Source organism: Anser anser (genome assembly GCF_964211835.1).
Source record: "Anser anser genome assembly, chromosome: 1".
Taxonomy (NCBI): Eukaryota; Metazoa; Chordata; class Aves; order Anseriformes; family Anatidae; genus Anser; species Anser anser.
Window position 1 is genome coordinate 112,960,907 of NC_139720.1, and position 27,210 is coordinate 112,988,116.

The following is a 27,210-nucleotide window of genomic DNA, read 5'->3' on the forward strand; positions in this document are numbered from 1 at the left end:
CATTCATTGTCTTTTAAATAAAACTCCCTCTTAATCCCTACAAGATTTACCATGTCAACACATTCAAATATCTCAAAGTAGTTTTGAAAAAAACAGAACTGGCTAGCTGAAAACGTGGCAGGGGGCACTACGAATAGAGCCTAGATCAACACTGGGCCAAACTCTGCTACAAATTACGAGTAAGAACTGGTAAAGCGTGTACAACTCAGTGCCTCTATTCTGCCGCTCACTTTCCATCTTAACCACTTGAGACCATTGGCCCTCCAAGGTATTTTTCCCCTCATTATGTGTGTGTCCTTCACCTGCATATCACGGACATATTTGACTTGTGATCTGTTTATACTCCCAAACAGGAGACAGCAGTGCAAACAACCAGATCCTGCTACTATTCGAGTTAACAGTAAAGCGTGCCTTGGGGCCAAATCGTCCATATCACCTGTAGTTATCAGTGTAAAGTGACTGTAAAATGCTAAGTCAGAACAGTATCATTTAACATCCTTAATGCACATGGTTACAGAAAGGGCAAAGCCACGCAACAGTGGATCCAGTAACTTTAAGGGAAACACAGTGTGCTTTGAATGAACCCTGAAGAGCCTGGAGCAATGCCCAGGGAATCAGGGGAAGGTCTCACTGAGTTTGACCTCTTAATTTCTTTCAAATGAGCTACCATGCCTGTTTAGCATCTAATTCTAAATATAAGTTCAGATAAAATACCTTGTTACTTTAGTGCAAATGTACTACACTTAAATAAATGGCAAAGTTTCAACTGTAGAAGATTTGCACTGGTTTAATATAATGACCATTCCCAATACCATCAGGATTACTAGTAAATAGGAAACAGAAAAAAAGGAAGTAATTTGCTTCCCATGTTAGGTCATTTGCCCAAGGGCACAAAGTTTATGACAGAACAAAAAATAAAGCACTAAGACTTTTCTTGAAATCATCTTTTACCCCACTAAAAGTCATTACTTCACAGTACCTTTCTACTGTAGTCAGAGTTAATGAAGGTTAACTTAAAAAAGATGAGAAATACTTACCTTTGTAGGAATACCAGCTCTTTCAGCTTTCCTTAACCCTTCCACACCAGCTTTGTTAGAAACAACAAGAACTATTTGTGCGAAACTGGTGGGTTTCTTTGTGCTATTTATCAGGGCTTCCAGGTTTGTGCCTGAGTGAAAAAATAATTCATGAATATCAAACCGTTCCTGGGGAATAAATACAGTTAACAGCTAGAAGAGGTTTTAAATAAGCAGCAGTGTGGGTGAGACCCAATCCAAAAGACACTGATGTTAACAATAATCCTTTATTCGTTGACCTTACTGGGAAATGAATTTGACACCTGGAGTCTACAGGGCTTTTACTAGCAATTAAGTATGTAAACTGTAGTTTCTGGAATTGGAATGATGGTTTATTTCTTAATAAGTAAGAATGCTGGAAACCCTGGAGGTGACTATGGGGCAAGAGGACACTGATCTGATTGTAAAATAAAGCTGCTGCCCCAACAGTGCAACACACACTGGTTGTTTGAACCTAAAGACAGGCAGAAATTGGTAGATAAAATGAATACATGCAATTTATAGCCAGTTTGCAGCAGAGGGTAAAGATCATTCTATTTCTGATTGAAAATACTCCTAGGGCAAAATCTATTCTGCCTGGTACTGAGCACCAAAAGCCTGTCAGAAGCCTAGCAAAGTTGCTGTGGAGACTTGCAAGGACTTCGAGAGATTTTGATTCTGAGTTGAAGGTCCTTTTTCAATAGTCTGTTTTTACCCTGCAGTAAAGAATATAAACTCTCACCTGTTCCAGAGATAAGGACAGCAACCTTCACTTTGTTTGTTTGGATTTTGCCTTGGATATGACTGTGCACAGACAGTGACCTATTTGCTCGCAAGGCTTCAAGCAGATTGTGGACTTTAACATGGGCAGAGCCTGAACACAGAAAAAAAAAAAAAAGATAAATAAAGGGAGAAGCAGAGAGGAGAAAAGTACTAGTGAAAAGAGACTAGCGGCACTGCTTTACTTCTCAATATTTATTTATAGTGCTGGTGACATCTGACATTGCTAAGCACATGTTCTGTAGACCAAGACAGAAGTCATGAGGACTGTCATTTTAATATCCCATGCACAAAAGCCATAGAGGTCCCAATTAATAGTTTTTCAGCTAAATTCCATGGAGACTCACCAGCTAAGTAATTTAGTTCTTCATTTTTTTTCAAGGAAAATAAAAATCTAGTAACCTTTTTGTAGGGAGACAACCCTCCCAATCAGCCAGGCTGCCTCGTGTTTCTGGATGTCCTTGAGGACCTGCTGAGCCATCTCCTTCTGAACGACCAAGACGGCACCGATCCCACAATTAAATGTCCGAGTCATTTCCTCCTCAGAGAGGTTCCCTTCTTTATGGAGCCAACAAAATATTTCAGGAATCTTCCAGCTAAGAGCATCTAAAGAGATTTGAAAATACAAATGAAGAGAGGAAGCCACTATCTATGCACAAAAACCTAAAATTATTTAGAGTACTGAAAGGCAAAATCTGGATGTAAAGCACAGACTAAGTCCCACAATGGCATTAGCTTGAGTGAAATCAGCTTCCATGCAGGGAAATGGGATGTTTTTTCCTTCCTTACTGAACAAGGCTTGGGAATAGAAAAAAGTGTCACTCAGGGAGGAAATTAATCACATCGCACCAGTGCAAACCATTAATGAGTAATTAAAAATAGGCTCTAAGGCAGTATTTGGAAAATCCTCTTCTTGAGGGTGACAACCCTGCTTCTAGAAAAACTATTGTACGAGAACAATAGCTATAAAAACTGGTGCAAGCCTCACACTTCCCTCAGATCCAACAAGGTAAAGGTGATTTACAGCATCACAAGAAATGCTTCTGGATTAGCCATTGTAATGGAACTTCAAAAACAGTAGGTTTCTTGCTTCATGTTATATTTAGTGACAAGTGGAAGGATGATTTACGTACAGTTCTGGAGTACAGAATTCAACCGTAGTTCCCTTGTCTTATTCTACAACCCAACTGAACACTGCATAACCTATAATAAGTCATTTACCTTTTCATACTTTGCTTCCCTGTATGAAGTGAAATACTATTTCTAGCATACCTGAAATGAGGATTAATTGAAGCTTGCTGAATAGCAGGAGATCCACCTGAGCCAGTAACCATACCTGAATGCCAATCCAAAGCTTCATGAACGTCATTTAATTATCAGTAATTTTGCAGATTATTGAAAATGGTGACAATTCACTTCGGGTTGCTTTTAAACTTGTTTTAGTTGTTAAAGTATGGATAGAGCTCTTAAGAAAGCCAATCCAGGGACGGGAATTCAGCAGACAGAAGTCCTAAGACTACAACGTGTTTTGACTGGCTTTAGCAACAAAGAGAAAGCAAACTGATTTCTAGACAGTGCAAGTCAGTTGATACAGTCCCATGTACACAGGCTTCCACATTGATCCATATTAACATGCAGATATTTCTACAGCTTTTCTTTTTATCTCACCTAAAACGACACCACAGGACTCTGGGAGAACTCTGGGGATGTTTTCCAGCAAGCCTCCTCCAGTGATGTGGGCATAGGCTTTCACATGGCCTGAGCGAAGGACAGGCAGCAAAGTCTTGCTGTAGATCTTAGTTGGGGTTAACAAGAGATCTCCTGTAGATGAAAGAAGATGAAATAAGACCAGTTACAGAGCAGAAAGAAATGTTAATCAATATGAAATTGTGGGAATCTCCAAGCAGTAATTTGCTGGATACTAGTGAGCATTATATTACAGAGAAAAACACAACGTCTACTACTTTTAGCATACAATTAGTTATTTATCTCCCACCCTTAATTTCTTTCCTGCATATGTAATTCACCGGGGGAAAAAAAAAAAAAAAGATGAGAAAATGTTTGAGAATGGAGTAATTTTTTCAGTGCTTTAGAAAAGTTATAAGTAAAGGCACAGACAAAACAATAGTGTGCATTTGCCTGTTGAGAAGTTCAAGCGAAGAAACTGCATTACAAACGGTACCTAATGTCTGATCACCAGAGACGCCAACTGGAGAAGAGAAGTCTAATGATGACTTTTCAACAATCTTCCTCACGAGGCTGTACCCATTGCTGTGAACCCCAGAAGAAGCTACTCCAATAACCATGTCTCCATCAGTAATTCTCTCCAACTGGGGCAGCATCTGCCCTCGCTCTACTGCACCGACGGCAAAGCCTGCTAGGTCATACTCTCCAGGTGGATACATGCCTGGCATTTCAGCAGTTTCTCCTCCTGTGAGAATGAAAAAAAATGTGAAGGGGCTGTTGGAAAACACTGGGGCCAGCACACATGCAGTTTTTAAAGTTTTAAACTCATAAGGCATTAATGGATGGAGGTTTTTTTAGTTAGACAAACAAACATTAAAAGTAATTAAAAACACATTTCTCACAGGCCTTCCAATTGAGCAAGCAATAGCAAATTGGGAAAGAGCATTTCCTCCCTCACTGTGACAACGAGTATCACATTGCTGTGCATTCACAATTTAAAATCAAAGCACATGGTTAGTGCTTCATATCTCCAAATTTCTGCCAGGTTTAACATTCTCCCGTAAAAACTTACAAGAAACTCATTAAAGAACCTCAAAGGCGTTATATAGCTATTAGTTTCACGTGCCTCCATAAAGATTGTGTATATATTACTCTTCTGTCCCACAACCTGGGCATTATTATCAACACAGCTCTAAAGATGTAAGGATTAGAGACTGTTTTGGGAGAACACCTCTAAAAGCGAGCCTTTCCTAGCTACCCATGTCGCTGAAAAAATTGTCTAGGTCATTCTACTATATCCCGATTACTATAACATCATTGTGTTTTGTCCTGAAAACCATATTTTGTCTGGCTGACCTCATTCAGGATGCAGTTTGAAAAGGTAATTTTCCAAGCTTGCATAAAAATGCGTAACAATGCTCAGACAGCACTCTCTCTCTGCATGCACCAGCACTGGCTCCCTTAGTGCCCTTCAGGTATAAGTTGATGGTCTTCACTGTTCTGCTTGTCATGTCTCATTCAGTCTAACAAGATGAAATTGCTATGTTTAATACATGAAATGAGCGTTTACTGCTCACTCTGAAGTTTTTTGAACAGCCATCTTCACACTATTACCTCATATTCCCAAGGACCTGGTGATAAGGTGAGGGGAAATGACCTCAAGTTGCACCAGGGGCGGTTTAGGTTGGGTATTAGGAGAAATTTCTTTACTGAAAGGGTTGTGTGGCTGCCCAGGGAAGTAGTTGAGTCACCATCCCTGGAGATCTTCAAGGAACGTGTAGAGATAGAACTCGGTAGCATGGTTTAGTGGTGGACTTGTCAGTGCTAGTTTAAAGGTTGCACTAGCTGATCTCAGAGGTCTTTTCCAACCGGAATGATTCTGTGATTCTATACTGGGAAGGAACTCTCCCCAGCTATCCTCAACGCCATGTCATTATTCTTCTTCAAACCTTTCCACTGGTCATGATGTCTACAAGGAGATGACTTTGACAATGATCAAGTTGCCATTATACCATGACATCCACCTAACATGTTGACAAGTACTGTCTTGTTTTTTCTATACTTCTGCTCAGTCCTTGACTGCTGCTCAGTGCTAGATTCTCTGAAACCTTTTCCAGGTTTCTACACTACACTGCTATGACCAACTTTAAAATCAAAGTACATGCTGAGAAGTGTCATTTGCTTAGATATATTTGTTTAAAAACATATTTAATAACATTTGTGCAAAACCAAGCTTTTAGATATGTCCTTCAGTACTGCACTATTTAGTGGTGTGATGAGCTTAAGGTGTTTAAGCTGAATATTCAGCTACTGCAGAAATACAAGGTAAGAATTCAGGAACATGTTATAAACAAGACTTTTATGAGGTGATACTGTACAGAGAGATCGACATGCTACGTGCATGCACACTAAAAAGAATGTGTTAAGCTGGAGCCCAAACTGAAATTTATTTTAATGATCCAGGCTACAGAAAAGCGTTTCTGCTTTGGATTCAATTACTGCATCCTCTCTGTCCCCTCTGAGAGTGCCATAAATTTTGGGAAGCAAGTAACGGCTGTTTTCTTTATGAGTTCCAACTTATTTTTATATTAGCACAAAAAGGATATTCACCAACCCAGTTACAATTTTGAGGTATTATTTTATGGTATTATTTTAAAAGTGAACAGCACCCTTTGTAGTTTTAAAGTCTTCCAATTGGAAATAAAATCTTCAAATTTCAGTACGTAATTTCATTGTAAGATTTCACCTAACGTACTTATGCTGAAGCATGAATGGTTTGATTATATTTGATAAACTGAGAGAATACTAAGACAAACATAAAACTGGCAAACAGTTCATGCAGAAAAAAATATAAAACAGAACATAAATAGCCCCTTGTTCAAAGCATGTAAACTCCTTTAAAGTAAAATACTCTCATTTAGAACACACTTTTGTTGCCAACTTTTTTAAAGGAGTCAAAAAAAAAAGGAAAGTTGTACTATTACCAATTATCAAGTGGTACATAAAGTAAGATAACTTTATCTGTCACTTTTATTCTCAAATCAAAAGCCTTTTTTGAAAAATCATGATAATTCTCCAAGTAGTTTTTTATAAAAAGAGAAAAGAAAACTATACAAGGAAATGTAACTTTCTGGGTTTCATTGCATTAAAATTTAACCGTGTGTTGTATTCCTTTTATAAACTAAAGGTTTATGCAAAACAATGTCTTTTTCACTGACCTACAAATATTTTTAGAGTTGAACAGTTTTAAAGTTGTATTTTTTAAGAATTGAAATCTTATATTATTTTCATGGATTACTGTATAACAGAATACATATATAATTTGTTAGTAAAATGTACTATGTGCTTTTATTGTAGGGCTGAAAAGGGAAATGCTTAAATTTGAGTCTTAACAGCTTCAAATATAAATCTTCAATAAGTCCTCAATAGACAAGTAGTTTTGTTAGTACTATAACTAATGAAACTTTTTTTTGTTTTGTTTTTCTGTCTTGTGGTTAACTTCTGTGTCCTAAGAGCTGAGCTCCAGCTGAAGCTTTTCCTACATTGATATGAGTATTTTTCTGGCTTTTGAGTTTTATGAGACTTGTGGGCATAAAATGCCTGTGAGATCTCTACCCTTCCTGACAGATTCGGTTAAAATCAGCCAAGAGGTTCAAAGGATAATGTGTAAACACACAGGGACATGTGCATGCACAGCAACACACACAAATCTTGTTTCAAGGAAAACTTCAGGATATCCTTTAGGATAAACGATAAAAACCCCACAAACTAGCTGGCACGTTTTCAAAATCTACTTGAAAAATACAGAGTATTAAAAGACATGAATTGTTAGATTTTTTGGGTAGTAGTTATAGTTGCAAAGTTAAACGAAAAGATACAAATAAAAAAAATTATATGCAACTTCCTGAGCTAATGGCAACATTTGTAAAGTACTGTCTCCTTCCGGTGGGCAGAGATCACGTTCTCTGAAAGCAGGGACATGTGAACCTTTTTTTTCCACACCTCTGAGATTCTTTAATAGAGTTAGAAAACAACCACATTAAAGCAATTATAAAGAGATTGCATACGACCTTTCACACCCTTTAAAGACAAAGTGTGTTCATACCCAGAAGAGCACATCCTGCCTTTTTGCATGCTTCAGCTATTCCTGCAATGACCCCCTGAGCCACTTCAACGTCAAGTTTACCACAGGCAAAATAGTCAAGGAAGAAGAGGGGCTCTGCTCCTTGAGCCAGGATGTCATTGACACACATAGCAACCAGGTCTTGACCTATAGTGTCATGTTTCTTACACACTTGTGCAATCTGCAAAACACAGCGAGAGAACCTGTTTGTTAGCTTACAGAAACTGAAACACAAGCAGAGTCTGCAATGGAAGGGGATCAAAACCATGCTGTTCCTCTAGATGCTTTTTGAGGAGCAGCTCCAGTTATTATCCTTTCTGTGAGCCTCTCCTAAAATTTTATTTTAGGAATTGTTACTTTCTCAGTTGGCAAGTACAAAACAAACTTCACAGAAGGGGACTGAACTGGAAAGGGTTTCATTGCAGTTTGCATTTACACAATAGCAACCGTGTAATTGAATGTTTTCCCCATGAGTAACCTTTTTGAGGATGGCGATTCTACCTCAATGAAATGGTGTACTGGCTATGCACTTAATACTAAAAATGAGCAATTTTAAGCATCTGTTCAAATAAGGCTATTTACATGCTGAAAGTTAAATGCATATTAAATTATTTTACGTGAAGAAGGGCAATTTAATTTTTCATTCCCTTTTTAGAAATACAAATAAGTATTTCTAAACATAACTCATATTTTATGATAAAACATGGACAGTGGTGTGATTAAGCAGTTTCCCCTTTGTACTGTTTTCCTTGTTTTACATGGATTTTCACATTACCTTAAGTTTTGTGCCAACACCATCAGTTCCAGATACTAGGATAGGATCTTTGTAACCAGCTGCTTTCAAATCAAAGAGGCCAGCAAATCCTCCAAGCTCTGCATTGCAGCCTGCCAGGCAGAAGAAACAGGAGAAAATACTAAACTTTTACTTTCATGGGTTTCTCCAGGATCTCCAACGCATTAGCTAATTCTCTCTGTAATCTCTCAACATGACTGTGTTGTCACCAGGAGACTTTCCTCTGACATTTACAGCCTCTTCACAAAGACACAGAAGCTCCTAATCCTCTTAAATTTGCTTTGTTGTTGTTGTTGTTTTTCTTTTTACTTATTATTTGAAGCTAAAAACACAAAACTTTGTGACTGAACATTCAATAATTACTGAGACTGATATATATCACCCTTGCATTTAGCATTTTTCTGAAAAACAGAAAAGGAATTGTGGGAACAGTTTGAAGCCCACTGCTTTCTAGGAATGGATAACTAGGCATTTTCCCAATGGAAATCCTCTCTCTTGTTGTTACTACTACTGCTTACAGTCCTTGTTGCTAAGAGTGGTTATACGGTAAGTGTGGTCATCTTAAAACTGAGCTTGATTAAATACTAAGAGTGAAACAAATATGACTGGAAATACACTGCCAAGAAACGTCTTGTTGCACGTGTGTGTGTGTGTGTGTGTGTGTGTATCTCTCTATATTTTTCTCTTATAAGCCTCTTTGCTATGAACTGACTGAAACAGGAATAAAGGATACAACTCTTACCTGACCTTGATGTGGCTGCAGCTAGGGGTTTAATTTTCTGAACCAAAGTATTCCCTGCTGCGATGTCTACCCCACTGTTTTTGTAAGTCAGGCCTCTGAAAGATTGTTAAAAAACGTTATGGCAATTTATTTCTAAATACACAAATACATGTAAAAATAATATTTACTTCTTTATATCATTGCCTCACTAAGGAGATTAACCATTCAGAATCCTATTCTGCTGTCAATGAAGTTTTTCAAGTTCTGTCTCTGTTCTCCTACATGTAGATTAACTTTGATCATATCAAATGATTTCTAAGTATTGCAGTATTCATGTCAGGCAGGCTCAATGACTCAAAGGTTAATCTTTTTCCTGTTTGGAACCTGACCTCACACATATACCTGAAGACAGGGAGTATCATACCAAAGGTACAAAATTTCATGGGTTTGCACCACAGACTGTTTGCCATAAGCAAACATAAGCAGTATTCAAATATTTCCAGATATACTGAAGACAGCATCAGAGCATAAATACCATATGATATCCAGTCACATACCATGATAAAAAACAAACAAAAAAGCAACAACGGCAATATAAATGGATCAGATTTTGTAGGGTTTGAAGCCCTGGGCTGGATGCTGACACATCAGTAGTATTGTTCCTATGGTCAAAACAAAATGTATAAAAAAAGCAGTGCTAAATCAGAACACCTCAGCACCTTGCAGGATAAAACTTAAGATAGCTTTTCAAAATCAAAGTATCAAGTAAATCAATATTCCTCTGTGATGCTTTGAGAGTTTAACAACTGCAGCTTAAAGTTGTCTCTCCTTATAACCTTGAATGATACCACCACAAAACCAATTGCAACTTCTTTTTGTTTTGTTTCCTACATGTAACTTGTCTGTTCCCCTATTCACAGGGTGACCTTTCTATTTTGGAGATCATGAGATTAATGACTTTTTTACAGGTATGATGAAACAAGAGCTGTGCTATCAGGAAAATACAAAGGTATCTGCACACACATTATATCACTGCTCAAAAATTTGCAAGAGGAAAATAATTACAAGCAGCAGTAGTTCAGCCTGTGAATAAGACTCAATGAAATCTTACCCTGCAATAACAAGTGACCAGAGGCAGCCCCTTTCAGTCTGAAAATAATCAATACTTGACACACTTTCACCTTATTTTAAAAACATGCTGTCTACTTTGATTCTTTAAAAGGAGAGTATTTTTTTTTTCTTAAATAAATATTTTGGATATTTCCACAGAGGGAAATGCATAGGACTTAATCCTGCCAAGCTGCCAGGAGAAGGTGCCTCCCCAGCTTTACAGAGCCAACCGTCAACCTTCCTGAACTGTGCACAACATGGCCCTGGCCGATGAACTCAGTGCTTTAGAGAACTATTCATTAAAGTATGCTAGTATCCTCTTCTCACACAATGGCAATACAACTACTTATCTTCACATAAATTTCTCAAGAGATGCACAGTACTTGAAAAAGAAGACCAGATAGGAACACCCTTGTTCATTTAGTAAATTTATTGATTATAATTTTACAATAAACTAATCAGTATACACTGTTAGCAAAAATTAAAAACTTACTAGTATGCTTCATAGACTACAAAATAACCGATTATCAAAAATTACGTTTTGAGCTAATTGAAGAATAGACAGGCAGACAGGCTTTATATCAGGTAAAAATGTGTATAAAATCTTGCAGGAAATTCTCAATAACATCAGAGACACAGTAGGACACGCTGCTTTAAAAAAATATGCTCTCTCAAGACCGTTAAACCAAATACTGTGAAAATAAAAGGAATAATAATAAAAAAGAGTTATAAATTCTACCCAGGTTTTTGAAGGCTATTGTATTATGCATATCTCAACAAGGTAGGTGATTCAAGACCATTTTACTGTTCCTAAAGACTCTAAAATGAATCAATAAAATAGTTCCAACTTTGTTCACACATACATTTCATGATACTAACGTTAGCCTTTTGGACAACAAATTTAGAGCAAAAGCTATGGTTCAGAGTCTAAGAAACAGAAGTTCACCTTTCATAAAGCAGTCATAGCACAGACAGCACAAGTTACTTGTGCTTGCCACTGCAGCTTAATCCAGACTTGGGAAATTAAGTGCATGGATCAAAGAGTTAACAAAAAGCCTGTTCCTTCCTTGGCTGGTCCTGCTTAGACTGCTCACAGGGATGCCAGTTAAAACTTGTCTAGAGTTATGCATAATCAACATCAGTTTATTAATGTAAACTAGTAATGTCCCTAGTTCTTTTTTACGCCAGTTATTTCCATTTCAAGTATTTCAGATATCTACCTGGATTGACTCAGGAAAGCTATAGCCCGATAACCAATGTCTTTTCTATAAATGGCACCCTTGAAATTTATGGCTGCTACTCCCTTGTTGGCTTCTTGCAGTGCTGTCATTAGATCCTCTTTAATAGCAGTTACTGTAAGGACTCTTCCTCCACTAGTCACCACTTTGCCATCCTTCAGGGCCGTGCCTGCATGGAACACCTCCAGTCCTAGTTCTTTAGCCTTAGAAAGTCCTGTGTTTGTTGTTCAATAAAATAAATGCAGAAGAAAATGAGTTCATTAGAACATTTCTCTATTATACTTCAAATACATCAATATTCAGCACTTACTGACTGCCTAGAAACCACAAACAAATTCACTGTGATTATTCTGAGAAATAAGAATAAATTTTTTAAAACTACATTTTGTTGATAGATGAGTCTGCTGCTTGTATGCTCAGAGACAGAAAGGTATTTAGCTGAAACATCTGCATACAGCATTTAATTGCAGATAGATTTTATACTTCACTGACACAGAGACTACAAAACATATCAGCATCAACGTCTTGTAAGAATCAGTAATTTTCCCAGAAGCACTTAACAGTAAAACATATTAAAGAAATGCTATAAAACTTTACAATACAGTGTGGAGATTTCTAAATGCTATGGGTGCATTACCAATAATGTTTGATGAGTGAAAATTGAGTGGTCTCTTGCTGACCCATAATCACAGAATCGTAAGTTTCTATGAATCTGGGTTACACTGATTCACCTTCATCTGGCAAAAGAGAGGCTGAAGAGAGGACAGGAGAGGAAGATGACTGCTGCACTTTCTCCTGCTGTATTTACCTGTTATTTCCAAACCCTTGGGATAGGTTCCTGGATATCCTTCACTAGCCATCACCACGGTCACAGCCGCATTGTCTTCAAACCACACTGGCATGGAACTAGACAACTTTTTATTGATAACTGCTTGCATAACTTCATACAAATCACTTTTCAACAGTGGAAGAATTACCTACAAAAACATAGATTTAAGAAACTGAAGAAAACAACATAACATTTTTACATTTTCTTCACTGAGCTTTTCAAAATAATACTGCAACAGTAAATGAAAATACTATTTTTTGCGGTATTTTCACACATATATACATGTTGTGCATAATCTATGTACCTTTAAAAACTCTCTTCCTTGAAGATAGTTTCTATGAGTAAAAGAACTACATTTTCGCCTTTTGGCAGAGGCCTAAAAACCCTACTGTGTTCTGAAGAACAGAAATGAAGAGTCAGGGAGTGGGGAAAGAATGCGTTCGCTTCTTTAATAAAGTTAAAAAAAATCCCATTCCATTCTGGAAAAGATAGGAAAGCACTGAGTTCCACCCAAGCTTACCCCTGTAACACCCACATTTAAGTATATATAATGTGTTGATATCTGGAATAGAACAAGTTCATAACAGACTTTCTGTCTTGAATAAACAAACCAAATATTTTAAGTCTAAGAGCAACTGGCAGATTATTCATCTGAAAGTTAGTTAAGAATAATGGTAGACGGTATCAGAATTCTCTCCTCCCCTACTGATAAACTGTCATCTACCGACACTCACCTGACATTCTGGGTCACCGAATCTGCAGTTAAACTCTAGAACTTTAGGTCCATCCTTGGTAAGCATTAACCCAGCATAAAGCACACCTAGAATAAAAATATACAAAAATCTATCTGAGCAACTGTATAGGTCATTTGTTTTGAATCTACTCATGGCAGTGCTAAACAGGAAAACACATTCAATGTTCATTTAAAGCTAGAATGTTAATACTTTTCAACTGTTGTTTTTTCTGCTCTTTCTCATTTGACAATTATCAACCATTAACGAAAAGATATCCATTATTTTCAATGGACTTTAAATCAAGCCACTAATGCCAAACAGTTTTCAAATAAATCAAAGCTATCTTCCTTAACCTACAGTGTGAGTTAGGCCTATAAAGAGGACAAAACAAAACTGTCTTTCTCCTTATAATTAGAAAAGCCAACAAACTTTTATGCATACCAAAATAGGGGACACCTTCTTTCCTCATGCCATCAACAGTTTTCTGAAGAACAGTATCTCTTATTTTCAGCAGCAAATCTTTAGAAATCTAATAAAACGGGATTAGAAAGCAGTCATTGTAAAAAGGGAATGCATGATTTTCCTAATGATATGGCTAGCATTTTGAAGAGTCAAGCAGAACACTTGGATGGTCTGTAGCACATTCCAACACATGCTTCAAACAAGGGAAAGCTAGTACTTTTTTCCTCTCTCCTCAGAATACATACTACAGCATTAATACAACAGGTTACATTTCTTCAGGCACGTGGCTCTAGATCTGGATCTGCATGTACCATTAGTCCCATTGGCTTCACTAGAACAAACCAGTTGCACAGACATACTGGCATTCAGACAGGGACTCCCAAAGACAAATCACAGTTGGAAAATACAGGGGTCACTGATTGCATTTTGTTCAATAAAACAAACTTATTAGCTTTACAGAGGAACAGAGGATTTTTCTTTAATAAAAAAGAAAAAGAAATGGCCATAGGTGAACAGAAAGCAAATTAAATCCTTTTACAAATAGACTATTTGCAGAACAGAAACAAAACTAACTTGAGCTACAGCAAAGATTCATCATTAGCTTAGCCCAGAGCAAAATAAAAATGTGGTTAAACATGTAGTTCTAATGATGTGTATTCTGTTACACTTAGAATCATAGAATCATTTAGGTTGGAAAAGACCTTCCAGATTATCGAGTCCAACTTTAAAAAAAAAAAAGAAAAAAAAAAGATTGCAGAAATAACAAAACTTCCATCTTAATAATTAAAGTGATTCAGTAGAAATATCCTCCGCTTTAGAGGAACGAATTTATCAAGTTACAGGCTTTAACTGACTACATTCGTTTTAGACAACACTTTCCAGCCACAAGATCCCACTCTCTCCACGTCCTGTTAGTCATGATAGAATTGAAAATTCACAGATATTTTCAGTATCAGAGCTGTACTATGGTTACAACGAGATGTTATCACATTTTTACCTGAGGTGCTGGAGAATAAGCTCCCATTCCTCCAGTGTTAGGGCCTTCATCTCCATCCATTAATCTCTTGTGGTCCTGGGCTGGGGGCATGGGAGCAATTGTGACGCCATCTGTGAAACATAAGCACTAGAAAACAAGGAAAATAATTAAAACACAAGTATAATTTCATTACAATTTCATAAAGTGCAAAAAAAGTGCGAATCTGTTTTATTTTTAGCGTTGCAAGAATGGATATTTAAGAGTACTAAAAATACTGAAAAGGCTGAAAAAAAAGCACCTCATGGTGTAGTTACTTCCTCCCTCCCTCTCCTGTTCCCTGCCCTGGAAAGAAAATATTACATCCCTTTCAAAATTTCCTTTTCCTCATTGACAAAACTCCATTTGCTTTTACATTATTTGTAAATTACTTACATACCACACTATTTAGGCTCAGTATCTTCATAATAACGTATCTGCTAGCATCTTTTATAATTGGACAATGATATTCACTGTTTGGGCAACTGGTAGCAGTACTCACAAAAACAGGATCATTCAGGTTGGAAAAGACCTCTAAGATCATCTAGTCTAGTCCAACCTCTAATATCATCTAGTCCAACTTTTATATTTAACATTTTAAAATGCTAATTAAAAGATAACCCAGGATTCCCCTTCAAAACCTCAAAATGCCAGAATGTGAATATATGAAAAACTACGGTCATTTGTGGAAGGTTAATTATTTTGACAGTCAAGGCAAATAGTACTTTTCTTTATTGCTATCAATCATCTCAGGAAAAACAAACAAACAAACAAAACCCTTTAAACTGCATGCTTTTGTTATTGCGTTATATTACAGTAAATCTGCAGGTATTCTAAGGACTACACGTTTTTCACCAGAGAATGGAGATCTGGATAAGCCCTTATCTCCTAACGAGGTCAAGCCAACCAAGAAGGAATAAGGATGACCAAAATTTGCAAGTCTAATTTTTTCATATCAGACAGGAAACCAGATTATGCAAAGACTAGCAACAGTTAGAGATGATCGCTTGCTTTATAAATACCACCACCTCCAAGACGAATGTTCACAATATCCAGTATAAGTCAATTGCAGCTCCAGGACTCGGGAACCTGAGCTGGTACTTGGCTGTTCTACTTTGTGTGATTCCAGTGTCAAGTTCCCATGCCACCTCAAAACCTAGGCTCTAATTCTCCTTTTCTCCTTTACACTCTGCTAATTAAATCAGAATTTTTTTTTTTTTAAATGATGGAGCTGTATCATGTTAAAATGAAGGAAATGTTCTCTCTACATCTGCAAAGTAAATCAGCGTTTTCAAAACATTCAACAGCCTTTGGTTCCAGGCCCTTCGTCCCCGGGTGCACTTCCACATTGCAGTATCTCTGGCAATGAAACTGATTAAAGAGTATCCTGCCTGCACCTGTCTGGAGTTGCTTCTTCCTGCGCTCTAAAGGAGTTGCACCGATCCCTCATGATATAGTTCAATATATTCCCTTTATTACTACAGCTGAAAGTCTCCATTCTCCCTTACTCCCAACCTTTCTTCCTTCTCCTGCTCTACGCTTCACCACCCTGTTCCTTGTATTAATTCAAATGGGACTGGACTATAAACCAGACCTCGTAAAATATGCAAGTTGTTGTTGATTTATTTGAAAAAAGGTTGTTAGTTTATAGCCCCATGAACAGGTAACTAGTATAACTGAATCAACAACAAATAGCAATGAAGAGGTAGAAATAAGGAAGAGAAGGAACATCTTACACTGTCTTTGATGCTAGGGAAATCATAACACAGATGTGCATGCTCAGTTACTGTCAAAATTTTTATGTTTTTATTTTTTCCCCATGGGGAAACAACTGATTACTGCCTGAGCTATTTTTATTTATAATATGAATTATTTTAACAGACTGCAGGAAGTTTGGTTCTTAACACATCTGCCTTTAATTAATAACAATGTATTTATAAACAGGTAACTGCTTCTAATTTAAGTAATAAAACCCTATACATCCCTGCTATTGGTATTTACATGTTGTTTCCTAAATAACTTGGAACAAGTATAATCTAAAGGTTACAGTGAGACACACACTTACAGAAACTTCTTCCCCTTCAAGAAGTTCTTCAACAACAACCGTTTCCCCAGCTGTGCCAAAAGTCTTATCCTACATTAAAAAGAAAATCTCTTCAGTTCTGTGTTTCAGTCATTTTAAAACAGTTAAAATGCAACAAGAAAAACAAATACATCAAGAAAGATGCATTCCTCATCCTGGATAAGTCAGTAGGAATAATAAAATAATTTCTCCTCTTTTCAATTTATCGTTTAACAAATGCAAATTCTATCTTGAATGTTTAAAAATTGCAGATGATACTTAAAGCTTTCTGAGTAATTCCTCGTGCTCTACCTGCTGAGGATTGCACCGATGATGCTGACGGCTATAGCAATGACCATCAAGTCTGTAATCTGATCTTTTACTTTATAAGATAGTGAAATTATACAGAATGCACTGAAGGGGGGCAATATTTTCACATTCCAATGCAAGGTTTGAACTGACTGTATGTTTACCGAATTAAGAACCACAACAGCACACTGACAAGAAAATTTTATACGTCTGTAAGACTCTTTAACACAGGCTAAGTTTTTTTTTTTTGCTCAAGACAGAATGAGGGGACCACACGTTATGATTTGTCCAATAACCATACACACACAACAAATTATGAGCGTAGACTGTGTTTTCTGACCCTTGAAATACAACACGTATGACATATAACATCTCCTACAAATCAGCACAGCATTACTGTATTTTAAGAGGCTGTGCGGCAGGCACCAGTTGAGGACCTGACCTGTATAACTTATTTTCCAGCTCTGTGTTCCTAACTGTTCAGATGGAACTGCTCCATTTTGGTTCTCTTCAGATTTTGATGGTCCTAATATGGTCAACTATCTTACCTAAATATATGCTTAACTTGAAATAATTCCACTGGAATTTTACTACACATTTAAGTGCTGTGTGACTGGAATCCTAAAGCTGATATTGCATGTCAACATACAGCTTAATCACAGTGTTAATATTAGAGCATTGTGGTACCCGTTTCATTATAGCAGTGTCTCAAAAGAAGCAAACAGAAAAAAGGAAAACCATACTGAAATAAGCATGGGTCTTCAGTAGGAAGGATTTTGTTTTAGCCTACATAAACTAAGCTGAGAAAGAGTGCTCTGCCTCAAGCAATGATATGATACAGCTTCAAAGCTGTCCAAATAATGGGTAAAATATTTGACTTCTGTTAGCCAAACTCCTATTACATAGAAACAAAAAAGAGCTTCTCTGAGATTTTGACATGGTTAACAACTAATTTTGTGTAAGAACTCTTCCAATCAGTGCATGACATTTCCACTCACCTGCATGATTTCATTAACAGCTTTGCAGGCTTCTTCCTTGTTTGAAGCTACAATTACTCCTTTGCCAGCTGCCAGGCCACTAGCTTTTACAACTAAAGCAGGGAAGTTCGCGCTTTAAAGATAGAGAAGAGAGATCCAAAAGTGAACACTCTATATTCCAAACATATTTTGTAAACATTCTGAACATGCCAGTAGTTGAAAAATCAAAATACTCAGCAGTTTTCCTAGCAACAGTTTTATGTTATTGAGTAACACACACACAAAATCTAGACTTCTCTTGATATGCTATGCCTGCAAAGGCTTTCTGCTTCCTGTTTTTTTCACACCATTGAATTTCACTAGTGTACCAAAAGGCTGCTGTTCTTTTAATAATTTAATATTCTATCAATGTTGGGTAAGCTGGATTGTATTCTGATAATTAGATCATTATTTGCTGAGTAAGCTCCCAGTGCAGAATCCATACTCGTGGAGAAAAGAACAAAGAAGACAGACCATACTACGACTATCAGACTGTAAGGTGGGTTTCCATAATAGGCAATCTGAAAAAAAAAGAAACCTTCTACCAGATTTTCCTGTAAACTGAACACTGAACTTAATTTTCATTAAAAGAGCAATAAATAAGGAACCTTTAAATTATTACTGCAGAGTGATAGTGTCATGTCAGATTATCCTTTAAAACCTTCATGGGTATTGTACTACAGCTAAGAATATTGATACATTAGTAATGATTTGATTGTTTTGGATATCTAGCACACTGTACATGGCTGTAAAAAAAAAAAAACAAAACAAAAAAACAATCATGAAGGTAGCTTTACCTGTTGATGAAGCTACATGCTGCTTTTGGATCAGTAAAAGACTTCCATCTTGCGGTTGGGATCTCATGACGGTCCAAGAAGGCTTTGGTAAAGCTCTTACTGGACTCCAGCTGAGCTGCCTTTGCTGTTGGACCAAAACATTTCACTCCAGCTGCTGTCAAGTCATCAACAATTCCTGAAAATAACAACGCAATTTTTTTTTTTCAAATCACCAGATGATTTGTAGTCATGCAGTCCCAATCTAAAGATATACTAATTTGTTGGAACAAATATGTAGGAGTGATAAGCCATGCCTATTTTACCAGATTGGCCTTAGATGTACTTTTCACTCTAACCAGGAGTAAGTAACCCTGAAATATTTAGGGCTGAGAAGATCTTTGCACTTGGTAGGATATGATAAGCCTCCCTTGTTTTATTACAGCTTTTGGCCAAATAGTTGATGTTAGTCTTTTATGAAGATAATTCTTGATCATGTAAAAACATAAAACAAATTATCAACATGTTTAGAAAGTTTTTTTAACCAAGTCCCAACTGATTATTATTTCAATAAAAAAGAAAATTCCATAGGAAAACAAAATCCCTAGTCAAGGTTCTTTTATAGAAACACTTTCACACCTCTTTCATTAAACCCAAGAACTTAGAAAGAAATGGAACTGTCAATGATATTTTAACTATTACATTGTTCACAAAATACTTTTTGAATTTAATTTTTGTCATGGCGCAGCCCTGAATTTCAGGGAAACTGCCATAGGGAATCTGTTTCTGTTTTTACTGAAGACTCTCAGTTGAGTGTCCACACTGTCGAGTGGTGGGAAAAAGATGGGGACTAAAATTTACTTCCTAAAATAAGAAAGCTATGATTTTTAGTTTTCTTTCTCTTACCAGCAGCAAGAGGAACCTCTGGACCAACCACAACCAGCCTGATCTCCTGATCTCTGCAGAACTGGGCAAGTGCAGCATGATTGCTGACTGAAACAGCTGACAAAGATACAAAAGAGTGGTAAGACTTCATTTATTACTCTTGGCACTTGTTTATCACATAACACTAAAGTAGCGTTTTCATAAGTCACACATTCTTGAATGGGAAGTCACTGTGAATATGGAACAGAGGCATGCACGAATATATAAATAAATTGACTTACAGGTGTACATGTCTACAAAAAATGAACGCACCCTGTAACAAAATACACCACCAAAACCCCAAGCAAAGGCTGCAGTTGACATGCACTGTAAACACACATTGCTCATGAAGGTGAGAAAAAAAGTTTCAGGTTCCCCTACACCATCACACAGTAAACCATTCTCATCTCTAAAACATCCTGTTTACCAGCATAAGAAGCATCACTAAGCATTCAAATGAAAAACAACTCACCAGAAAAAAAATATCTCTATCTATCTACATTCCAGCCAGTCTCTTCCCTGATTAGACTGACCATGAAGCTTTACACATGTTCATGCCAGGATGGTGTAGGGGACAGGAACAAGTTCACTGGTGGTAGCATTGCAAATGCTTTCTTTCCTTCTGTAGTGCTGGCTAAAACCTGCTACACTAAACTGTGACCTTACTGAAACAAAACAAAATCTGAATGCTTTTTCTTATATTAAGCTGAACTTAGTATGGGAAGGTACTGTAATTATGGGTAAGTATTTAAGGGTAAGGTTTCTAGGGTGGATATGTTTCTATAAAGAAGCACATAATATGATGATACTTGCAGTGTCAAAGACTGTGTAAACAAAAGAAAAAGCTAGCAAGAAAGACAGTAATGTCAAGTCTCATGATAGAAGATTTACGCAAAGGCAATGCAATTCCGCTGCTTTTATCAAGAATAAATAAAGCCAAGGTCTGCAGGGGACTGGAACATGAACTCAGAGAGCGAAAATGCTGCAAGCGTAGCCCAGCGTGGACTGGCTGCCTGCACGGGGAGGAGTCTAACACGTCAGAGTACCAATCTGCAAACAGAATAAAGTGCACATCTTCCTTGGAGCTGGAACGCTTTGCTAAGTTTCGCCTGTGAAGTCGTGCTAGTGACCATACTGGCAAGTATGAGAGAAGCTATGCCCCCTCCTTCCAGTTAGTTTCCAGGGAAGTGGAGAGAGAAGGCAGAGGCAGCGATAAAGCATCTTCTGTTAGACACATCCACACAATTTTGCTTCTGCCACCCTGCATGAATAAATTCCCCATTTCCAGAAGAGAAGGCATAAAAGCAATACCTGAAATTTGCATTTTGATTACAGATTTATCCTATTTGGGTGGAGTGGGGCAAATAACAGATTGAACACTAATAAAAATTGCTTTCCTGATAACCATTCAGCAGTTCATTTACTTTGTTATACCAGCATTCTTAAGAAAGAAAAAGCAAAGGCCTTTGATATTTGCGTGCAATTTCTGCCAACTAACTTCTAGCTCACAAAAGAGCAAAAACAAAAGCATAACACACTTGGCTTTAAAGTATTGATTAACATAAAGGTCAATATTGTCTTTCAGTCTCATGAGGCTGTTGTGAAAGCAGTTCAAGAACAGCAGATCCCAGATGAAGAGAATGGGAGCTCGGGTGGGCAACTGCAGAGGGACAATCCCCGTTCCCTGTGACATCAAGCCACAAGAAATGGAGCAGTGAAAAGAGCGAGCCTGTAAGATAACTGTGCTTTTCATCCAGGCCTTATCTACTAGAGATATGTGCAGTGAATATAGCACAAGACATACATTATGTGGAAATGTCCTTGTAACAAACAGAATGGAATAAGTCACATCGTTAGCACATAATTTTAACTCTAAACACCATTTTCCTCATGATGTAGACTGAAGCAGGACATCTTTGTAGCAGTGTTTTATTTCTCAAAATGACAGCTAGACATGCATTTCAAACCAAGCAGAAGGAACTCAGACCAGCATTTGCAAAGCTAGAGATTAAAGTTAAGAGTATTTGTTAGGCGGAGACCTAATACGCAGTTGAAGGAGGTGTCAGGATGCTAAAGTCCATTCACAGACATGCATGTGTGTACCTCAGGATTCAACAAGCTATTCTGTACTCTTCTGGCACCAAATTTGTCCTGCTAATTAAATATAAATCAAATATAAAACTATATTTAGCCACTCAACCTAAATCCATCTATATTGTCAGAAAGGATTACTGACTCAAATTAACCATGAAAACTGTTTTGTAGCTTTGATAGGAGCAAGTTTTTTACAATTAAAGTTTATTCATAGTTTTAAGTTCACCTTTATATGTTTCAGAAATCATCTGAGAACCAGAACTGCAATGCTGATTAAAGGAAATTTCATGAACCATAGGGGAGGATGAACTTTCAGAGCCAAATCTTGATTATACAAAAAACACAGGAACAATGGTAGCAGTTTCACAGACATTGCTGCCCAGGCTTAGACAATATAATAGGGCTTACACACTTCTGAAAATCTGTTTTCCATTTTCTCCACCCAGTAAAAATCTAGGCCCCAGTGCTAGGACTAAAATGCCTGAGTAGATAAAACAAATTATTTTCTTTTAATTACAAAATAAATAAAAACAGTCAACCTCTTCACAAATTCTAGATTCTTCCTGCCTCCCAGATGGCTGAGGATTTCTCCTAAAGCACATGTGAGGCCACTGTCTGGAAAAAAAGAGATTCAGTACATGTGGTTGATTTCATGGAGGTGGTTTAAGCATTAAAAGGAGGTGGTTTGAGCAGGTGCTCAAATATTTTACATTGTTGAGGGTGCAGTACATTTTATGCAATAACAAGGTGAGAGAAAAGTGCAACAGTTTTTAAAAGACACTATTTGCAAAAAAAAATAAAAAATATTGAAATTAACATTCTGCAGGCCATACAGGCTGGCACTGACTCAATTTATTATGAGTATAAAGATTTCTGTTTGACCTTCTGGGATGAGAAGGAAATATAAGAACATGACTTTCCTGTCATGCTCTTTCTTGGGCTCTCTCACCTGAGATCAAACAGGACAACAAAGCTGCCTATGATACTGTGAATATTCAAAGAAATTGTGAACAAAGTTATTTAAACTTCCTGTAATTAAGCATTCCAATGGAATTAAGTCTGGTAATTATCTGCTGTACATGAAAATGAGGGGATTCATGTTTCCACATGAAATCGTAACAAAAAAAGACTTTACTCATAAATGCAGAAAATGGAGGTATATAATTCTTGTTCACATGTATAATATGTTAACTTTAGTTCTGTATGTTATCACGTATCAAGTAGAAAGTTAAGTTGGTTGCTTGAATTACTTCAGGATCTGACATACAATGGACACAAGACAGACATTTCTGAGTTACTATCCCGGCTTTTGTACTGATTCACTGTGTGCCTCCAGGCAAACACCTTAGAACAGTACAGTTTAAACACAGCATGTACTTTTGGATGCTCAGTCTGAAAAACCCTAAGCTTGATTTTGAAAACTAATTAGCATGAACGGTTTGAGTTAGCGTCAGCCAGTCAGAGCTTACCACGTTTAGGCGAGAAGCTTGAAACAGGCAGTCAATACTAACAGAAGTGTTTGAAAATAATCCTAACTTCTTAAGATCAGCAAGACAAAGGAATGAACATTTTTCTACAGTTGACTGTTTTAGGTGAGAACGTTTTCTTATGAAAGGTTGTAGGGATCACACGGCTTCCACGGGACTTCTGAGAATCAAGCAGTCTGCTCTGCCACTCTCCTAGAGGTGCTGGCATTTGCTGCAAGCGCTTTTCAGCTGTTCACAGCTGAAACAGCTGCTGAACTGCACTGCATACCAAGATAAAATATTACCCCTTCCCTGCAGGAAGCAGGAACTGCTACAGCTACCCAAGCTGTATTCCTGCAAGTACTTGCAGGAGTTTCATCTGTATCCTCTACCACCCAAATCCAATGAATTAGCTAACAAACCTGAGGTAAAATTAAATGAGTGGTAGTTGCACAAGGCTTTGCTCAGGTATTTTTTCTTAACTGCATCCGTATGATCTCACGTGCCCCAAACCTTCAAATAATAATAATAATTATTATAACCCTTTCACTCCAACAGATTTTAGATCACTTAATGGAACAATTTATTTGTTCAGTTATCGGATTTTAAAATGGTAATTTTTCTTTTTACCTGAATTGGAAATTTTTCCATTGTCAGCTGTTCCTGCGTTTCCTGGAGCAACAAACACTTGTTTTACATGTGGGGACTGGGCCAGCTTCCAGGCCAGCGCATGCTCTCTCCCTCCACTGCCGATCACAAGCACCCGATCAGCCATTAGTCTGCACAAAACCAGAACACAAGCAATACAGTCAGAATTAGTAGAGCCAGGTTAGGAAAGCAATTCACAGATTTAACTGCAGGGTGGAAGGCAACTCTCAGCAGAGGTGAATGCCACCTTGTTTCAGGCAATGATGTTTCTATAATGGTTTTGTTGGTTTAAAGAAAAAAAAAAGTGTGTGGAAATGGATAACTGACTTAATAAGGTGTGATAGAAAATAAATGTCGAACACTGAAGCAACCCACAGGGCAATCCTGTTTTTCCTTTGATCAGACTGGCAACTGTTCTGAGCTGTACTGAAGCCTGTGATACAGAACAACCTTTATGACCCACCAGGCTGTGATTTGTAACTTACACACGTTCCTGGCAAATCCAAGCCTGCAAAGGGCAAAGTCCCTCTGATGAACTAATTGTTTCAACGCTGTTTACAACGTTAGGGAGCTGAACGGGACAACTTGAGACTTTTGGGTAGTAATATCAGAAAAATGTCTAAATACTTTGTTAAAAGTTAAGGTTAAGAGCAATGAGATAGGGAAAACAACTCGTAACAGAACAGGGAAGCAGAGTCTTAATGCAAATTCCCCTCAGGACTGAAGGAGCCTTAGGCTGGTCAGGGTTTTACAAGGCAAAGCCTAGATTTTTCAATAGTTTGAGAACAAACTGGTCAAAAATGAAATGAATGCTCTGTTTCACCCTCCTGATGTCATTGTGTGCATGTGTAAACACAGCTTACATATAGTGCATTGACGTGGACATTACAATTCTGTCTTTGAGTAGCGCTGAACGTTGGCCTTTGCTTTTGAAGACATGTTTATTTCTGTGTGTATTTTCTACATACTTATTGGTTTAAGTCACCTCAAAATTGCCATCCCAACAATTTTAGGGAATAGAAGATTTCACTTACACTGGAAAAGAACATTGGAATTCAGAAAATGGTAAAGAAAGAGACAAAATAAGTACGTACGTCTTTATTTGGAGTTCTCTGACAAGCAAAGGCTAACCTCCTAAGCTATCCAAAGAATAAGCTGTAGTCCATTAGTCACATTAGTCCAACTACATACAAATTGCGTACACAGGTGCACTGTTTAAGGTGAGAGTTTTATGCACAGAAGACAAGCAGTCCCTCATGAAGCTATTCAGTGAAGCTGAGGGTGAGCAGCTATAGATGGGCAGCTGTCCTATGCCCAAGTGGAGCATTCATTGCTTTTAAAAAGATATTAGAACAGTTTCAAGCATTCTAAACAATGAGAATAAACAAAAGCAGTTTTGCGTGGAAACGGGCGAGATTTATTTCAAGGACTTCGCATGGCCAGCGAAGAGGTCGGATGTGCCTCCCTTCTGTGCGAATCACCTCCCAGTCATCGGGAGGAGGGACACAGCCGAGATAAGAGTTTTAGCCAAACACAGCACCCAGCCTCCCTGCTGCAATCCCAGCACACGAAGCACAACCCTCGGTTGCTGCTTGCGCCTCTTCTGTCGAGCGGCCGGTCCTTGACCGGCATTTGCCAGTGAGTGCAGGGCCCTCCCAGTGCGGAATACATCCTAAGCACCAGGGGGAATAAAACCCACCCAAACCAGATTTCTAAGGGAAAAGCGGCCTTACCAAAGGCACGACAGACAGCAGATTTTCAGCCAACTGATAAGGCAGGGCATGTGCCTCTCCCCGATGCCAGCTGCTACTCAGATAAAGCTGCTGGCCCCTGCCCAAGAGCTGCCCAGATGGCTCTGGGGACCATGGAGAAGCCCGGCTGTCCTGGAAGCCTGGACTCTGCAGGAGATGCTTCTGTTCGGAGGGCACCATGCAAGGCATGCTCGGAGCCTGGTTTTTAAATCCAAGTCCTCTGTAACAGCTCAGGAGAGCCCCCACACATTTTAGATGGTAACCCTATGCCCTTTGCTAACATATTTTAACCTGTTAACAAAGGCATGATTTGTTCAGAGAATGATACTTTTAGGCAAAACATCCAGTCAAAATAAAGAAAAAAGAAACACAAAGTGAAGGACAAGATACAGATGATGGATGCTGAGTTGCTCACTATTAACTAAACATACCAGAGTTAAAATTTAATTGTAGTTTCAGGCAGGAGGAGATCAATAGTTTTCTGTTGAACTCTGTTTGACAAAATATACAGACTGCGAAGTTGCAGGGGCATTTTAATTATAAGCCTCATGGATCCCTTACAATAAGAAAAATACACTGGGGTAAAAAATACCAGTTATGGTATACATTTGGGATGTGAAGTTATGGTAAACCTCTATGATATTACAACCCGAGGGAAAAAAAAATGAGTAAGGGGCTGGCTGCAATGAAGGGATGTGTTAGATAAAGACAGTAACCTAGGTCAAAAGAGTGCTATGTAAAAGAGTAAACATTTACCATGGAGCAGACAGCTATATCCTACACTTAACTAAATCCAGCAAGCACGTTTCCACAGACAGGCATCATTAAATAATAACATTAAGGCAAGTTTTATCAGTAATAAATTGAAACATACATATTACTGCATTTTTTTGACAACTACATCAGAAGTGAATGCAGAGATCCAAACCGCAACAGAGAACATACTTACTCTACCTTATGTGCTGTTGGTCTGAGGAAAGTAATGCTCAAGAGTTCAGATGTGCAAAGAGAAAGGAGAAAAGCAACCTCTGGTTAAAATGTAGTGCCCCTGTCCCAATATTACCGCCCCACTGACGACATTGTGCAGGTAGCCAATGAACAGGAAAGTTCAGCCATTTCAGCTGGGGAGAGAACAGAAACTCACATACAAGCAATCGAGGAATGAGGAGCAAAAAGTTTGCAGAGCAGAAGCAGCCCATCCTTTCATTCCTAAACGCACAGAATAAATTCTGTCTCATCCAAATTATTTCTTGCAGTTGAAAATTTTTCAATAATTAGATCAAAACATTCACTGCTCGTTTAAAAAAGATGCTTAGCATAGTCCCATGCATATCAACAATATTGAAAAATATGGTGCATGATGCATATTCATGCTCCATTAAGCTTATAGTGTAAAAACAGTTGAAGGACAGGCTTCAAGATCCATTGACACTGTCACCACCTGAAGTAACTCATCATGATGGCAAATCAATCTTTTTTTTTTTCCACAGCATGTTCTAATACTGCTGTCAGTTAACAAAACGAATAATATAAGGCATAAAATGTTATATGGGAACAGTTAAATAGAACAAGCCATATATCATACGTTCAAATAAAATTTAACCATTTTATAACAAAATTTGAG

General features: G+C 37.7%; 1 protein-coding gene across 4 annotated transcripts in view; it reads right to left on the reverse strand.

Annotated features, from left to right (window-relative positions):
- Positions 1-27,210, reverse strand: part of GART (phosphoribosylglycinamide formyltransferase, phosphoribosylglycinamide synthetase, phosphoribosylaminoimidazole synthetase) — a 39,250-nt gene that overhangs the window by 6,101 nt on the left and 5,939 nt on the right. For 3 of the 4 annotated variants that reach the window (XM_083817798.1, XM_083817801.1, XM_083817800.1), the window contains 18 exons: positions 23,818-23,966; positions 19,610-19,705; positions 18,728-18,902; positions 17,913-18,024; positions 16,609-16,677; positions 14,529-14,654; positions 13,511-13,598; positions 13,070-13,155; positions 12,315-12,483; positions 11,489-11,720; positions 9,180-9,274; positions 8,420-8,529; positions 7,627-7,825; positions 4,018-4,266; positions 3,504-3,656; positions 2,238-2,441; positions 1,798-1,929; positions 1,038-1,168 (listed from right to left, as the gene is read on the reverse strand). In XM_083817798.1, coding sequence (XP_083673924.1) covers positions 1,038-1,168; positions 1,798-1,929; positions 2,238-2,441; positions 3,504-3,656; positions 4,018-4,266; positions 7,627-7,825; positions 8,420-8,529; positions 9,180-9,274; positions 11,489-11,720; positions 12,315-12,483; positions 13,070-13,155; positions 13,511-13,598; positions 14,529-14,654; positions 16,609-16,677; positions 17,913-18,024; positions 18,728-18,902; positions 19,610-19,705; positions 23,818-23,962 — 2,571 coding nt within the window. In that variant the 5' untranslated portion in view covers positions 23,963-23,966. Of the gene's footprint in view, positions 1-1,037; positions 1,169-1,797; positions 1,930-2,237; positions 2,442-3,503; positions 3,657-4,017; positions 4,267-7,626; positions 7,826-8,419; positions 8,530-9,179; positions 9,275-11,488; positions 11,721-12,314; positions 12,484-13,069; positions 13,156-13,510; positions 13,599-14,528; positions 14,655-16,608; positions 16,678-17,912; positions 18,025-18,727; positions 18,903-19,609; positions 19,706-23,817; positions 23,967-26,540; positions 27,072-27,210 lie in introns of those variants that run through there. The other variant, XM_083817799.1, reaches the window with a different exon arrangement.